This window comes from Glycine max, chromosome 11, assembly GCF_000004515.6.
Source record: "Glycine max cultivar Williams 82 chromosome 11, Glycine_max_v4.0, whole genome shotgun sequence".
In the NCBI taxonomy this organism is placed as follows: Eukaryota; Viridiplantae; Streptophyta; class Magnoliopsida; order Fabales; family Fabaceae; genus Glycine; species Glycine max.
In genome coordinates, this window is record NC_038247.2 from 32,290,344 (window position 1) to 32,308,192 (window position 17,849).

Consider the following 17,849-nt stretch of genomic DNA (forward strand, 5'->3'; position numbering starts at 1 on the left):
AGTAGAGAAGAAACTAGAAAAGAGAGTTAAAAAGGTTTGAGGAGAGACATAGAGCACGACGAGGACGGGCGATTGTCGTTCTTATCCCCAAAACTTAAGACAAAAGACACAGCAGCTGTTAGCAAAGCCAAAATCAAAATACGTGGAGAGAACATTTCGAACCTTATCCCCAAATTCATGATTGATGCAGCCCCCCACTAGAGTTTTAATAATACAACTCTAGTCTCCGTATCTCTTTTATTGTACACAACTATTATGATGAATAAATCTAAAACTACAATAATAAGACATTATTTATAGAAGGAACTGAACTGAGTTCATCTTACACATCTTTTCCTTGTTTTTGATAATCTTACAAATCCTTGAAATGGAACACAACAAATCACGGTTTACAAGCTATCGCCTAAAATGACTGGAGAGGGAATGATGAAGATTCCCCCACATAGAAAGATACCATGAGAATGACCTTTCATTCTTGGTGATCTAAAGTAAAACCCACAAACACCAAAATGCCACGCTTTACAAGATGACTGCGTGCGTGCGTGAACTTTTGCGACAAAACCCCCAAGGGTGCTGCTTCCCCTTTTTGGGGAGCATCCCTAAGAATAAACAATTAATGATAATTAATCCTTAATCTGAAAGGAATAATTTAATGAAACAGAGCACCTTCATAAGATAACTAGATGTCAACACTATAGACAATTTGAAGAGAAGGGAATAATGCCACGGAGAAGTCAGCAGGTCAAGCAAATTTTGGTCAAAAAATTCAAAATGTGGTGCTACTCTCATTTGCAGATATTGAGGGGCCTTCAGACTTCACCATGGGTGTTCCTTTGCTACTAATATCGAGTCCCTGCAAACGACCAAGCTGGTCGTTTTGCAATATATCTGACATTTGGTGAGAATTTGTTTGTTGCAGCTGATGAGTCGGCACGGTGGATTGGGAGTGACCAAATGGTGGCAATTGCATGTTCTGGTGCCCAGAAGGACCTGAATGTGGTGGAATTGAAAAGAAATTTGGCCCTGCATATGGCATCTGGTGCATTCCCAGATTAAAAGACTCGGATTGGTTCAATGCCTCTCCGGTAGCAATCTTAAGCCTCTCAACTTCCTTCATCAATGCATCATTAAGAGCTACAGATCATAGGTAAATTTCAATATAATTAATCAACCTTAACAAAATAATTTTAAAAATTTTGTAACAAAATGTAAAATATGATGCTATTGTACCAAAAGAAAGCTATTGACTTTGTAACAGTTACCATCACGAAGCTGTGCTTGTTGCTCCATGGCTTGTAGACGGAGCTTAAGCTCAGTATTTTCAGAACTCAGACCAGTTGTATCCCTCTATAGAAAATCAAGAAATGGTATCATAAGTCAGATTCCTATTCACCCACAAGATTATGCATAGCAACTTAGGTCAACTAAAGGCAAAGTTCAATGAAATCCCAGCAAGTGTACAAGGAATTACCAAGGTAATTTGCAAACTTAAATCACTAACCTATCAGATAAAGACTGTCCAATAAAACAGAGGAATTTGTGAAGAAAAATAAAAAAGAAGACTGCATCAAATTACCTAAATGTGATATTTTTGTCACTATAATAATACCAACAAAAATATATCTCATGTTATAATTTAAGTGCATTGCTTCAGTAGGTGGTGAGAAGATATGCTTACGCAAGATCAAAGATATATTTGCTTTTAGATATAAGTCAACACAGACCTGGTACAATGTAAGTTGGGCAGATAGTGTTGTAGCTTCAGTCTGAAGGGTCTGAACTTTGTGCTCAAGTTCTTGTATATAGCGTGCCTTTCTTTCTTTTGAACGCGCAGCAGATTGCCGATTAGCCAGTATTCTATACATAAACAACAATACTTGTTGAGAATAACAGTTAAAAAAAAATCCATAGCAACTACTAAAATACAGGTACTCAATTAAATGAAACTAGAGAGCGGCATCTCTAGCATAACCCTCACTCACTCACATTTGCAGCCTCCCATCCCCATTTTAAATGAGAAACAGTTAGAAATTACAATTCCACAGCAGTTCTAGATGTATTTCATACAGACCAAAAAATTACATTAAAATAATTTACACTATAAAGGAAGAAGATTCTTCATGGTCTCTCTGGCTTATTCAGAAATTGTGATGTATCACTTTACATAACCATTATAATGCCAGTAGATTTAACATAATTTACAGAAAACAAGAAAACTCTTAGAGACAACTGGTTTTAGAAAGCAATCAGCAATTGCAACAATATTCAGTCTTGGAACTCTCCACACTGATCATGCAATCTCTAATGGCACCACATGAATCATATTTTCCTACAATAGTCCCCAATCGTAGTTGCAATGCAACTGAAGTGTCAAACTCTTTGTCTATTCAGAAATCAACCACTTTCCACTTCTCAGTCATTCAAATCATATCCCATTAAAAACACCAAAGGAGGAATTTTCTGCACAACCAACTTATACAATTTAATGATCACGTAGTGTGTGTGTGTGTGTCTATGCTTTGTGTATGTGAATCTAAACATGCGCTAAATTTATGAAAACAAACTACTATCAAAATATCAACGTCAAACATAAGATTCCCAAATCAATGTCAACTGAGTCCGAAACAGTCTTACATCAACTACTTACATTGACAAGCCAACCTTCAATTTTCATTTTTTATCAAAGAATATATATAAATAAATAACCAATTCGTAACCTCCACGGAGCAATGCGAAATTCTAAGAACTCAGACAGAAAAATTAATTAATTAGTTTTGAAAACACTGTGGAGGAATTTACGTGACATCAACGTTAAACCATCGCATTCGGATTCTGAAACTAAAATCGAAGAGCGAAAAAACTTGATGCATTTTGAACAAAAAAAATTCAGAAAAAATTGAAGTGAATGATGAAAGAAGAGACCTTTTGGCACGCTTTGGATCAATGTTCCAAAGCTCCGCGAGCTTATCAGGAGGCATGGCTTTCTTCGCATCCATGATCTCTCCGAACATGCACGTCGACGTGGAACCGTCGACGGAGCTACTGTGCCGGTGTCTCGGCCGCGCTGCGGCGGCGCTCGAACTCTTCTCGCCGTCGTTGTGGCCGCTGGTGCCGGCGCCGTTTCCGTAACCGCTCTGATCCGATCCGTTTCCGCCTCGGCCGGCGCCGTTGGCGCCGCCGCTGAGCTTTTCGACGTCAATGTAGGTGGAGAACAGGTCGTCCTCGGATCCGATCTCCTCGAAGCTCGCCGTAGAGGATCCGCCGTTGAACGGATCGGACGGCGAGAGGTCCATCATGTCTTCCGGCAGCCGGAAACTGACCTCCGACTGCGCTCTACGGTGGTGCGAGTGTGACTCGCCGGAGCCGGCGACTGGAGCGACGGAGGCGCCGTTGGCGCCGCCGGCGCGGAAGAAGAAGGAGGAAGATGGCGTTGCCGACGTGGCATTGGGATTAGGGTTAGGGTTTGAAGGTGGATCTTGCGTCTGTGTGGCCATTGTCTTCTCCGTGTTCGTTTCCGATCGATGCTCTGTTTGTAACACAAAAACGCGCAATCTCTCTCTCTCTCGTCTTTCTTCTTCCCCACTTTGCAAACAAGTAAAACATTAAGAATTCTTAAAAACAAAATTAATATTTAATAGTATTGTACTTTTGTTTATAAGAAAAAAAAAACAACAAAAATTCCTGTTTTGTTTACAATACTATTTTGCAGATTTTTTTTCTTGGAAATTTTATGCCAGAAAGTTCTTATGGGATTATATCATTTAAAATATTTAAGATATCAAGAATTTAACAAGCATGTAACAAAAAAAAAGAATTTAACAAAACTTTCTTACTTTCTTTTAAAAAAATTAATGAGTACTTTGGATATACCAGTATTCTTTAAATTTATAATATATTTTAAATAATTTATTTTGTTACATTTGTTAATGTTGAACTAATTAAAAATTATTTTAGAATAATTTTGAAGTAGATATTAATAATTAATAAATTTATCAAATATACAATTGGATAATAAGAAATATCTATAATTAGACATAATAAATGATTAAAAATTAAATAATTTCAATTTACAAAAAAAAGTAAAATTTTAAAATAATTGAGTTAATACTATAATTGTTGATATTTGAGATGGAAATGAAAGTATATTAATAGAAAAATATAAAAATGAAAATCTGGTAATTAAAAGGAAAAATGTTAAATATATAAAAAATTAATTAATTAATAATTATAAATTTTTAAAATACAATTTTTTCAATAATAATAATCCTCATAATAATAATAATAGTAATAAATTATGTCATAAAAAAATAAAATACAACAGATGTTTTCTTTATCCTAAAAAAATATGAAAATGATTTAATTGAAAATGAAAAATTATACCAAAGTTGTTTTCTTTCATCATTTGGCTTTTTTTTTCCTTTCTTATTACCATGTTATTTTGATGGAGTGTTTATTAATTTATCATTACATGACCTAGCTTATTAATAGCTTTTCTTTCAAGGATTTTTTCTTGTCTTCCCCTATTTTCTTATTACGAAGTTTTTGTTTGAATGTTTAATGGAGTGTTTGATCCTTGGCCTAATCGTCTTATGCTAAATTTCTTACATGTTTTTTAACATGTTAGATTCTTTTTTTCCACCAATTTATTGCCTAACATTTTTATATATCATGAAGCACAGGTGATTTTAACTCTATTTGATGAGATTTTTCTTTTAATTTAAAAGTAATATTCAATCACTGACAAAGTTGGAAGCATCATTTTTCTAATTAATGAATCTAATTTTAATTTTCTGATACATTTACCAAATCTCTCTAAATTATGCCACTTGTGATATGAATTACTATCTAATTAGACCTTATACTCGATGCTAGTTTGACCTTAATTTTCAGAAATCCTCACGGAGTTGTTTCGCTGGAGTTCTAAATTTAAATTTGTTTCCCCTTTCAATGATAGGAATAAGAACAAAAAAAATCCCTAAAGAATATTTTAATTAATTTTTTATCAGCATATTTTAATTAATTTAATATCTTTTTAGTCTTTTACTTAACATGTCCCTCTTTAAAAATGACAACTTACATTTTCCTTACCAGGTAAACTTCATGTTTTTTTCCTGTGGTTCTTGTGAACCTCATTGTAAATGAAAATAAAGAATGAAGGAAATTATTATTGTGTTTGTACTACCTTATGTGACCCAAATATTATCTAATTCATTTCTTAAGTATTAATAAATCATCTTTCAATCGTGTACACGCCATTTTCAAAAAGCATGTAGCTTCACATGCAAAATAATATGATTCAATTGACAAAGAATTGATGGGTTACTATACAACAAAGAATTATGAAGGCTATGGGCTCATATTTGTACACAATTATTTCATAGTTAAATAGCTAATTTCAATTAAAACTTACTTTACTTTATTTTGCATATACGTACACTGGGTTACTTAACCATGATGGGAAGCTGTGCTTCCTAGTAACGTGCGATAAACATTTTTCTTGTACAGTTGGCCTTTTGACTTTCGGATATCTTAAAAGTTAAATGTTAGTGTAGATGTGAAAGATTGAATTTAAAATAGAAAAGTTGAGAAGAGTACTATAAAGTTAATCTCGTTAAAAATTGAAACTTTATTGTCGTGAATATGTATGCGTGAAAGACAATGATGGCAAGGTTCATAAATTATTTTAACTTAAATATAAATTAATTAATAATTTTTTGTTATTTTAAGTCTATAATATATAAAAAAATTATGTTGAGTTTTTGTTATTAGTTAAAAATTCAAAACTAAAATTTTATTATATTAAGGATTCAAATTTTTTTTTATTAGAGTCCTAAAATAAAATTCAGTAATTTATAAGACATTTTAAACATATTTAATTTAATTATTTTATAATTTTATTTAGAGCAAATAAAAATAAAACAATCTTTTTCTTATAGACTAAAATAATTCATACACAAGTTAAAATAAAATTTTGGAAAAGTTAAGCGATTTTAACTTCTTTAAAAAAAACTTATTTTAACTTGTATCTAAATTAATTTTAGCTTGTATTTTTTATTTTGTTCTTCTCTAAGTACATATAAAAAAAATTATCCAAATAAGGTTTATGTTTCAGACTTGAGTTTGCTTTAATTAAGGTCTAATAAGCAATTCAAATTAATACTAAAAATATGATTAATACATCAATATTTTATATCGATCGATTTCTAGAAAATTGATGTACTATATGAAGTGATAACATTTATATAATATTAAAGCAAACATTTTAGACCGATTGCTAATTAACAAACATTTTTTTTTTTGCCACTAATTGCTTTCACCTTGGTGATTTCATTAAGATCACTTCCAACAAGAGCCAAGTCATCCATATGTATAAGTTTGGTCGTAACATTAGAACCATTAAATTCGACAAATAAAGAGTAACCTACCTTGGATTATGTATAACTAGAATTTAGAAGCACTCAAGTTAGTTTTGCATTCCATTGATGGCCGACTTCCTTCAATCCATAGAAGGATTTCAGAGTTTGCAAACCAAGACAAAGTCAAAGTCTTATAAAATTATGCCATGAGGAAGTTTCATATATACTTCATGAAAGTCATCATGAGGAAATAATGTGTTGACACTTAATTGGTGTCGGTGGCAATGGTAATAGGATGCAAGAGAAAGGAAAACTTGAATTGTGGTCATTTTGGTAACAAATACTAAAAGTTTCCAAAAATGCAATCTCACAAGTTTAAGTAAATTTTTTTGGCAACCAATTAATTAAGCTTTATGCTTTTCAACTATTACTATCTCACGGGTTCTTGACTCATAAGGTTTTGTTGCTCGAGTTGCCTCGGTAGGTATAAATCCTATAACCCCTCTTCCGTCTACGTGCCAGGATGAGGGTCTGGCTATCAACCAGATTGTCAACTAGGATCTCAAACTGATGGGCAAATTCTGGGGGGACTTGGTGGTTGAAGAGGAATCTGATACGGGTAAGGAGGACCAAGACGCCCTTGCCTTTGGTGCTCAGTTCCAACGTGTCATCTCCAAATCCAAAAAAAGAAGTTGGAGCAAAGGAAGACGAAAGCTCACTCCCAAAGGATCCACAATACCCGCAGTAGGGATGATTCTGTATCCATCTCTTGTTGATATGAAGATTTTATTTTGGAATATCAGAGGTTTAGCAAACCCTAAAACTAAAATTGTTTTGAAAAATCTTTGTCTCTCTAATAAGCCTGATTTCCTTTTTGTGTCTGAACCTTGGTCTACTATTGAATAAGTCCCTGTTTGGTTTTGGAAGAGCATCAACCTCAAGTTTTTTGTTGCTAATCAAATGGGTCATCTTCTCCCTAATTTGTAGGGGTTTTGTGCTCCGCACCTTCATCCAGATGTCACATCTTCATCCCTTCAACTTCTCTCTTGTTCCTTAATTTGGAATAATCGTTGTGTTCATATTAATGCTATCTATGCGGCAACTAGCCATCTGGTCAGAAGGAATTTGTGGAATAGTTTGTCTGCCCTTTTGAACGCTAATCGTGATCCTTGGATTCTGGTTGGAGACTATAATGCAACGCTAATCGTAATCAATTAGCTTAATTGTTAAATAATTAAATAATATACATTTAAATATAAATATAATTGAATTCTTAACTTTTTTAACTTTATTTCTTTGTTATTCATTATATTTATATGTTGTTTGAATTAAAATACAATTAAAAAATTAGTATATAATTTATTTAAAATATAAGTAAAGCAAAATTATAACAAAAAGTGTAATAGGTTGCCTTCGAGTATACCTGAACCTGATAAAATCTGATGTGGATGGATATTAAAATTTTAAGCTCGCCTCTTTTATATCTATACATGTACCCATACCCGCCCTGGCTGTTGTGGGGACGGGGACAAGGAGGGCCAAACTCATCCCCAACCCGCCTTGTTGTTGTCCTTTTTGTTAGAATGGAGCGAAGACTCGACAAAGCCATCTATTTGGGGAATGGCTTGATTTTTGGTCCTCTTTGACTTGCAGTACTCTTCAAAGGAGTCAGTCAAATCATTTTTCCCATTCTGGTGGTCATGGAAAGGGGGACTACAAGTAAGCCTTTGAATTTCAAATTTCTTTCTATGTGGAGTTTACATCCTGACTGCAGGAAAATCATCGAACAGGTGTGGGGCCAATCTATTCTTAGTTGCCCTATGTTCATTCTGACCCATAAATTGAAACTTTTGAAAGTTGCTCTCAAATCTTGGAACAAGGATTCTTTTGGAAATATCCCTGACTTAGTTGATAGAGCTAAAAATGAGTTGTCTCTTATTAAGCTCTTCTTAACTGGTTTTCTTAGGGGGACCGCAACACCTCCTTTCATAAGATGGTTAAAACTTGGTATGCAATTAGCTTTATGTCTACTATTCAAGTAGAAGAACAGCTTCTTACCAATTAGATAGATATCAAAAACCATGTGCTAGATTTCTTTTCCTCCCTCTATGCTTCTGATAATTAGTGCAAAAATTTTGATTCCTCCACGAGAGTTATTCCCTCCCTACTATCTGATGAGGACAAACTATGTTAACAAATTTGTCCAGTTTGGTGGAGGTTAAACTTGTTGTCTTTGATATGAATGCTATGGGGTCCCCTGGTGCAGATGGTTTTGGAGGCTTCTTCTTTCAGCAGTACTGGGACATCATTTAGCAATATGTATTCAACTCATTTATGCAATTATTTTCCTACGATTGGATTTTGCCAAACCTTAACTCCAACCTAATCACTTTAATTCCCAAGTTTCCATAAGCTCTCAAGGTGGAGGATTTCAAGCCCATTTCTTTGGCCAACTTCTAATTCAAAATCATCACCAAAGTTTTTGCCTCCAGGCTTGCTTTTGTAGGTCCTAAAATTATTTCAAAGGAACATCAAGGGTTTATTAAGGGCAAAAGTATAACCCATTGCATTTGCATCACTTTAGAAGCTATAAATTTGTTGGATTACAAGATCTTTGGGGGTAACATGGTAGTAAAGTTAGATATCAAAAAAGCATTTGACACGTTGGACTGTTAATTCCTTCTTAAGGTGTTGCATGCTTTTGGTTTCCACAAGACCTTTTATGACTAGGTAAGACCTATTCTTCTTTCAATCTGTCTTTGAGTTATTGTCAATGGCTAGACACATGGGCTTTTTCCTTTCAAACGAGGGGTTAGGCAGGGGGATCCCCTTTCCTTTTATGTATAGCAGAGGATGCTTTGAGTAGAGGCTTGTCCTTGATGGTGAACTCGGGTAATCTGATCCCTATGGCAAGTTGTAGAAGTTGTACCACTCCCACCTATGTTCTTTTTGCAGACGACATAATGGTGTTTTGCAAAGGAAACTTAAGAAACCTCCACAACCTCATGGCTATTTTGAAGAATTATGGTGAGGCTTTGGGTCAATTTTTGGGGTTGGATAAATGTCAGTTCTTTGTGGGAGACATGACAACTTCTAGAAAAACCAGAATCTAGAATTTCTTGGGCTTTCGCCAAGGTTTGCTACCATTTACGTATTCAGGGGTCCCCATTTTTAAAAGGAAACTTAAAAAAGTGCATCTTCAGGGCATAATTGATAAAATCCTCACCAAGTTAGCTTCTTGGAAGGGGGCGATGTTGTCCATCATGGGGAGAGTTCAGTTAGTTCCATTGGTGATTCAAGGTATGATGGTTTATTGTTTTCAGATTTATAAGTGTCCTACTGCATTACTAAACTCACTGGATAAAAATATCAAAAATTTCATATGGTCTAGCTATCACTCCCAAAGGAAGCTAGCGATTGTGCCTTGGGATATGGTTTGTTCCCTTTGGAGGAATGGTGGTTTGAATATTAAGTCCCTTAAATCTATCAACAAAAGCTCTATATTGAAGCTTGCTTAGGATCTGCTCGCCAATTCCAGCTAGTGGTGTAACCTGGTAAAGGCATGATTCATTCGAGGTAATCATCTTGTTTCCTACTAAGCAAAATCCTCTATTTGGTTCGGGATTAGAAGTTGTTTTGTTTAAGCTCTGGAAGACAGTCGTTGGTGCATTGGTGATGGTACTAGCATCAATTTTTGGATGGACAACTGGTTATCCAAACCTCTAGTGGATGAATTGGGTATTCCTAATCATCTTCACTCTCGTTTAAATTCCAAGGTCACTAACTTTATCTATAATGGTAAGTGGTGTATTCCTCCCTCCTTTGCTGACATGTGCCCTACCATTTCTATTGTTATTTTATCCATGGTTATTCCGTTGGATCCTTGTGTGGAAAAACAAATCTGGACTTATTCTTTAGATGGAGAGATTTCTCATAAGTTGGCGGTCTCTTTTGTTTCTCCACCTCAAACTGAGGTTGGTTGGGGTAGGAAAATTTGGAGCCCCTCTGTTCCTCCTTCTAAATCATTTTTGTTGTGCCAATTTCTCCAAAAAGTTGCCTACAGATGAAAACTTGTGTAGTAAAAGGTATATCATAGTTTTAATTTGTAGCCTTTGTAGTGCTTCCATGGATCCTCATATCATCTATTTTTTTACTACATTTTTTCCAAACAGCTTTGGATTTTGACTGTCTCCTTTTACAAAACATTTCATTTGTTGTGATTAGTGCTATCCTCAATCTGCTTGCAAGGACTTAGAGTGGTCAATTGGTTGATGTTTTGCTCTTTGCTATAACTCATGATTTACAAGTTATTTTGCGTGCAAGAAATTTTTCAAGGTTCAACAACAAAATGTTTTCTTTTAATTGTATAGCTAACTGTGTACATGCAAGTATTGACCTCTCTGGGCATCTGTCAAAGGGAGCAATGCATCCTTCCATGTCAGATTTCAATATTCTTAAGTCCTTCAACATAAAGGGCCATTCTCCCACCCCCTCTAAGGTTATTGATGTTCTTTTGCAGCCCCTTCTTCTTGGTTGGTTGAAATGTAACATAGATGGTGCAACTCAGGGGTACCCTGGAAGGGCAGCAAAAGGTGGTGTCTTTAGAAACTCTTTAGGCTCTTTCGTGGGAACCTTTGCGGACCTATATAGAGTGGCTTCTTCCTTCCATGCTAAACTGTTAGCGGCTATAAAGGCCATGGAAATTGCTTATAACAATGGATGGTTCCATCTTTGGTTAGAAGTTGACTCTAAATTAGTGGTTTATGCTTTTAATAGTCCTCACATAGTTCCTTGATCTATTAGGAATAGAAAGAAAAAATGCATTTCTTTATCCTCTGACATGCATTTTTGCATCTTTCACGTCTTTAGAAAAGATAATACTTGTGCAGATTCTTTAGCTGCCTTTGGTGTGCATTCTTCTATCTTTCATTGGTGGGACTACTCTCCCTTTTTTCTTTTTTCTGATCTAGGTAGGAACAAATCATGTATACCTTCTTATAGGTTTCATTGAGGGATTGCTTTGTTGGTTATCCCTGCCTTAGGTTTGGTTTGGTCCCTGGAAAGGCCCTTTTGTAATGATTTTCATTTTTGAATGCATCGTGGTAGGTTGGGAGGTTGAATGCCTCTCTCCTCCAGCTTATATAAAAAACTATACTATTAGATTTGTGTTTCAACTTGAAAATCCACTTGCAATCAATTTCTTTTTTTTCTAAGAGGAAGAATGGATGATAAGCTAAGTTTGATTCTTCTCCAAGCCATTAGTTTGACCTTAGTAACATTATTCCAATCTTTGTGTATCACAACCTTTTTGAATAGGTGGTAGTTTTGGACATGAATATTTAGATAAAGGAAAATGTTGTTGTGAATATGTGAGAGATTTATTGGACTCAAAAAGTGAAACATGAGTGTAAATTAAAATTGGAAATCACGATATAGCAAAAGCAATAAAACAAACATCGGTAACTATTAAAATGAGCACCAATATTTAATGCAAAAAACCCACCAATACCGAGGGAAAAAAACACAGGACAAACTCTGAAAAATATTCCCATATATTAAAAAAACATTACAATATCCTCTTACTCTCTTTCACACACAAGAAATACAATATAGTGTTTCCTGTGAGACCCCCTCCTATTCAAGTATTGTATTTTGCAATACCAAAGAGCTATAGAGTTGATACCCACCCCGATGTATTTTTTCCACACTCTCGGGATTTAATCAACACTTTATTTTCCCTCTCACAATTTTCTCACAACTACTCAGAAACTTTGTGTTGCTTTTGCTCGATGATGCATTCCTCCATCGACAAAACCCTCTATTTGTAGAAGGCAAAAGGTAGTGTAAACAATTTGCTAAGCTTTTCAACAAAGCCTGCACTTTAAAAATGTTTTCCATGCCTTTCAAAATTACTTGCATCCCTAGCTATAACTCTAAGGCTAGTGAAATTTATTTCAAAGAGGCATGTAGTGCATTAAATGCACTGTAGACTTTGGATGGACACAACAATTTTCCCCTTCCAGCCAGAGGGGAATATCCTCAATTTCTCATAGGCAATCCATATCGATTAGCTCGACACAAAGTTGAAGCTTTTCTCGTGCTACAACTTTACTCATCATATTCGTAGGATTTTTATCAATGTGAATCTTTTCCAACTTGAAGTGTTGTTCTTCCACTTCTCGTTGCAACAAATGGTATCTTACATCAATGTGATTTGTGAGAGAGTGGTACATCACATTCTTACTTAAATCCAAAGCACTTTGACTTTCATAATGAATCATGTAACTTTCCTGCTTCATTCCCAACTGTTGAAGAAATTGCTTCAACCAAAACATTTATTTTCTTGCTTTTTTCATGACAACGTGTTCTACTTTAGTAGTTGACAAGCCTACAAAAGTGAACATAATTCTTGAAGTATATTTTCTACTATCCAGGTCACTTGCCATATCCACATTTGTATAACCTTCCAAAGTTAGTTCTACTCTTCCAAAGCGTAAGCACTTATTATAGGTACCTTTCAAATACATCAAGATCCTCTTCACAGATTCCTAGTGGTCTTTACCAGGGTTAGAGAGAAACATGCTAACCACTCCAACCACATCAACAATATCTGGCCTTGTACAGACCATTGCATACATCAAACTCCCAACTACTGAGGAGTATGATATACCAGCCATAACTTATTTTTCATATGGACTAATAGGACAACTCATTTTGTTGAGTTTAAAATGATTGGCCAGTGGTGTGCTAACTGGCTTGACATTCTTTAGATTGAATCTTTCTAGGACTCGTTCCATGTATTGTTGTTGTGACAATCATAGCTTTCCAACTTTTCGGTCTTGCAAAATTTGTGTACCCAAAATTTGCTTTGTAGGTTCTAGATTTTTCATATCAAAGGATTTTGACAACTCCTTTTTCAAATCACCAATTATCTTCTTATCTTGTCCCACTATCAGCATATCATTTGCAAACAAAAAGAGGATGATAAATTTGTTACTTGGAAATATTTTGACATATACACAATGATCTACATTAGCCCTGGTATATCTATGACTTGTCATGAATGAGTCAAATTTCTTATACCACTGTCTTGGAGCCTTCTTCAATCCATACAAACTCTTCTTCAATCTACAAACCATGTTCTCCTTTATAGTGTCCTCAAATCCTTTTGATTGTTCCATGTAGATTTATTCATCTAAATCCTCCATGAAGAAATGCAGTCTTCACATCCATTTGTTCAAGCTCCAAATCCAATCTAGAAAACAAATTCGAGTATAACTCGAATTGAACTTATTTTCACAACTAGAGAGAAAAGTTTATCAAAGTTCCTCCCTTTTGTCCAAAACCTTTTAAGACTAAGCGAGCTTTATACTTCACTAGCTTGTCACTAACTTTCTAAAACTTGAACATCCACTTATTCTTCGAGGTTTTTTTGCCTTTAGGGAGTTTCACAAGCTCGTAAGTGTCATTTTCCTGCAAGGAATCTATCTCTTCTTACATTGGTTTCCTCCATTGGACTTTATCCTTATGAGTTTCAACTTCTGTGAAACTTTCTTGCTCCTTCTTCTTAGTGATAAGGATGTACTCCAAACTAGGGTACCTTCTAGATGCTTGATGCTCTCTATTTGATCTTTTGAGTTGCAACCGCTCTTCCTACTCAACACCTTCACAGTCATCATATTCTATTTTTGGCTCATTATCAACCTTAAATTTATCATCAAGCTCTCCTCCTTCTGTGGCAATTCTTCTAATAGGGATGGTCGGTGTAAGATCAACCATACCACCTTGTGCACTGGTTTCTAATGCATCATAATTCGGCATAGTTTCTTGCTTATGAAACACTATGTCTCTACTTCTGATAACTCTTCTCTTTTTAGGATCCCATAACCTGTATCCGAATTTCTCAACTCCATAGCCAATATGCAAAGAAAGCTTTATCATCAAGTTTTTGTCTCTACTCCTTACTTACATGAGCAAAAGTTTTGCATTCGAACACCTTCAAATGAGAGTAACTAATATCACGACCAGACCATACTCATTCAGGGATGTCAAAGCCCAAAGAAATAAATGAAGATTTGTTAATCAAGTAACACATGGTTTGAACAGCTTCACCCCAAAATGGCTTAGGCAATTTAGCCATTTTGAGCATACATTTAACTTTCTCCATAATGGTTATGATGATTCTTTTAGCCAAACCATTAGGTTATGAGGTTCCAGGTATCGCCTTGTCATGTCTAATGTCATGCTCAAAATAACAATTCTTAAATTCATGGGAAGTATATTCACCCCTATTAACCCTACGAAGACACTTCAAAGGTTTACAAGCTGCTCTCTCTACCATTGCATGAAACCTTTTGAAGTATTGAAAAACTTGTTCCTTCGTTCTTAAGAAGTACACCTACACTTTCCGTAAAGCATCATCAGTAAACATCACAAAATATCTGCTACCACCAAGAGTCTCCACTTCCATGGGTCCATACACATTAGAATAAACCATATCCAGAACATTCTCCTTCAACTTTGAACTTTTCTCAAAAGATACTCTATGATGCTTGTCAAATAAACAATAATCACAAGGATTCAGTTTTGCACCTTTTTAGATAGAATAAGGTACTTCCTTGACAAAATTTGCAATCCCTTTTCACTTAAGTGAGCCAGTCGTTTGTGCCACAAATTTGGCAAAACATCATCCCCAACTACATTTAGTCTATCTCTAATAAGCTTGACTTGAGTTTTGTACAACGTTGAATACACTATGTCTTTCACAACCATCAATGAACCTTTGGTAAGCTTCCATTTTCCATCACTAAAGTTGTTGCCTTATCCGGCTAAATCTAGAGCATGCACAAAAATCATATTGAAACACAAATCTAAAACATGCCACACGTCCTTTAGTGTTAGTGTGCAACCAATATTGGCTTTAATGCACACACCACCAATTCCAAAAATCTTTGCAATGATACTATTGCCCATATTTACTTTTCCAAAGTCTCCTACTTTATACATAGTAAATAATTCCTTGTTGGAAGTGGCATGATAAGATGTTGCTGAGTCAATGACCCATTCAACACATGAATTTGCAACATGACACTCTTCTTCTTCAACAAAGAGAAACACCACTTCCCCATTAATTACAAGGGTTATGGTATTTTCATCATCATTGGATCTTTGGTTTCCCTGATCTTTCTTCTCCTTGTTCTTCCAAGATGTACAATTTCTTTTGAGGTGTCCTTATTTATCATAGTGATAACACTCAAAATTTCTTCAAGGCTGAGATTGTGATTTTTCCTTGGCTTTATTTGATCTTCATTTGCTTTTACTCCATTGTCTGTTTTATGTGACAAGGGTTTGGGAACTACTTGATCCTAGGTCTTTTCTTTTGGTTTCTTCATTGAAATACTATATTTCACCTGAGTTTAAGTAAGTTGTTCGTCTAGAGCAAAGTTGCTTAATGACACCACTAAAGTTTCCCAACTTTCCAGCAAAGAACTCAAAAACAACAGTGCTTGCAATTCGTCTTCTAGGTTTCATGGTAACCAATTGGTTTACCAAGTCTCGGAAGTCACTCAAGTGTTCCACAACTGATCTTCCCTCCTTGTACTTAAAATTCACCAACTTTCTAATAATGAAAGTTTTGTTTTGCGCAGTCTTTCTTTGATACATCTTTTCAATATTTTTTAGAGTTTGGGCATCTGTCTTTGTGGCCACATGGTGGAATACACTAAGATCCACCCATTGCCTAATTAAATCCATGACCTTTCGATGTGACTTTGTCTAGTCTTCAGTTGTCACATTGTCTAGCTTTGCATCTTCCTTTTACCTAGGATCATGCATATCTTTGTAGAAAAGTATACCCTCCATTTTATGCTTCCAAATGGAGTAGTGTGTAGAAAGTGAGCTTGATCATATTACCAGTGTTCTCCTCCATTTTAATTTACACAATACTGAGCCCAATTATAGCTCTGATACCACTTGTTGGGCTCAATAAGCAAAATGTGAAGGTAAATTAAAATTGGAAATGGTGGCACAATGAAAGCAATAAAACAAACACCGGTAACTATCAAAATGAACACCAATATTTAATGTGAAAAACCCTCCAATACCGAGGAAAAAACCATGAGACAAACTCCCAAAAGTATTCCAATATATTAAAGAATATTACAATAATCTCTCACTCTCCTTCACACACAAGAGATATAGTATAATGTTTTCCGTGATACCCACTCCTATTCAAGTACTGCTTTTACAGTACCAAAGAGTTATAAAGTTTATACCTACCCTAATATATTTTTCTCACACTCTTAGAATTTACTCAACACTCTAGTTTTCTTCTCACTATTTTGTCACAACTGCTCATAAACTTTACTTCTGCTCAATGATGCATTCCTCCATCTACAAAGCCCTCTATTTATAAAAGTCAAAAGGTAGTGCCAACAATTTGCTAAGCTTTTCAACAAAGCCTGCACTATAAAAATGTTTTCCATGCGTCCCTAGCTATAACTCTAAGTAAGGTTAGTGAATTATTTTTCAAAGAGGCATGCAGTGCATTAAATGCACCGTGGACTTTGGCTGGACACAACAAGATTATCACATAGAAGAAAGTAAGGAAAAGGATAAATAACTAATGTAACCTTAGACTATGAAGATGGTGGTGTTAGTGTCCTTCGAACTTTGGTTGACTACCTTAGTGTTGAGTTGTTGTCCAATTAATTTCTTTCTTTTAGAATGTATAAACAACCAAAATATTTCAATTGAGATATCTAGGACACGCTTGTGTAATGCTTTTTATATGGTGAATGGTTGAAAAAATATTGTGATGTTGTCTATTTATTAAGTGGACAACGTAACTTATTGTAATGTTCCAAAGAATTTTAAGCATGCTTGAAACATAATTTCTTAAGTTAAGTAGAATATATGCATTATTATACCACTATGTTTTGTTAGAAAGTGTTCATACATGATGTTTACACTACTAGAAATAAGGGATTCTACATCGGTTATTTCCAACATACTACATCGGTTTACGACCATCGTCGTTGAGCACGTCGTAAAAAGGGAAAGCCTATTCTACGATGGTTGCCCAAAATCGATGTAGAAATGTTGGATATTCTACATCGATTCTAAAAGGACCGATGTAGAATGCTCAGCATTCTAAGACAGTCTTTGACACGTGATCGTCTTAGAATGGTTACCATTCTACATCGGTCTTTTTCAGAACCAATGTAGAATACTGAGCATTCTAAGACGGTCTTTGACACATGATCGTCTTAGAATGGTTACCATTCTACATCGATCTTTTCAGAACCGATGTAAAATGCCTTTTTTTATTTATTTAATTGGAGCTACTTTTTTATTTACACAATAGAAAGGTTGTCAGTAACAAAAATTTTCTTTAAAAAAAGTAAGAGAAAATAATATGTATATATATTACGAGTATATTTTATTATTATTATTAAATCATAAATTATGATAAATAATATTTTTTTATTTTAA

At 34.8% G+C, this 17,849-nt stretch overlaps 1 protein-coding gene across 1 annotated transcript; it reads right to left on the reverse strand.

The window, feature by feature from the left end:
• Positions 1-312: 312 nt before the first annotated feature.
• LOC100775607 (transcription factor RF2b) lies at positions 313-3,598 on the reverse strand. Its single transcript, XM_003537303.4, has 4 exons — positions 2,923-3,598; positions 1,725-1,857; positions 1,263-1,347; positions 313-1,134 (listed from the first exon to the last, which is right to left on the reverse strand). Exons 1-4 carry the CDS (start codon positions 3,492-3,494, stop codon positions 767-769), a joined length of 1,158 nt encoding a protein of 385 aa, XP_003537351.1. The 5' UTR covers positions 3,495-3,598; the 3' UTR covers positions 313-766.
• Positions 3,599-17,849: the final 14,251 nt, after the last annotated feature.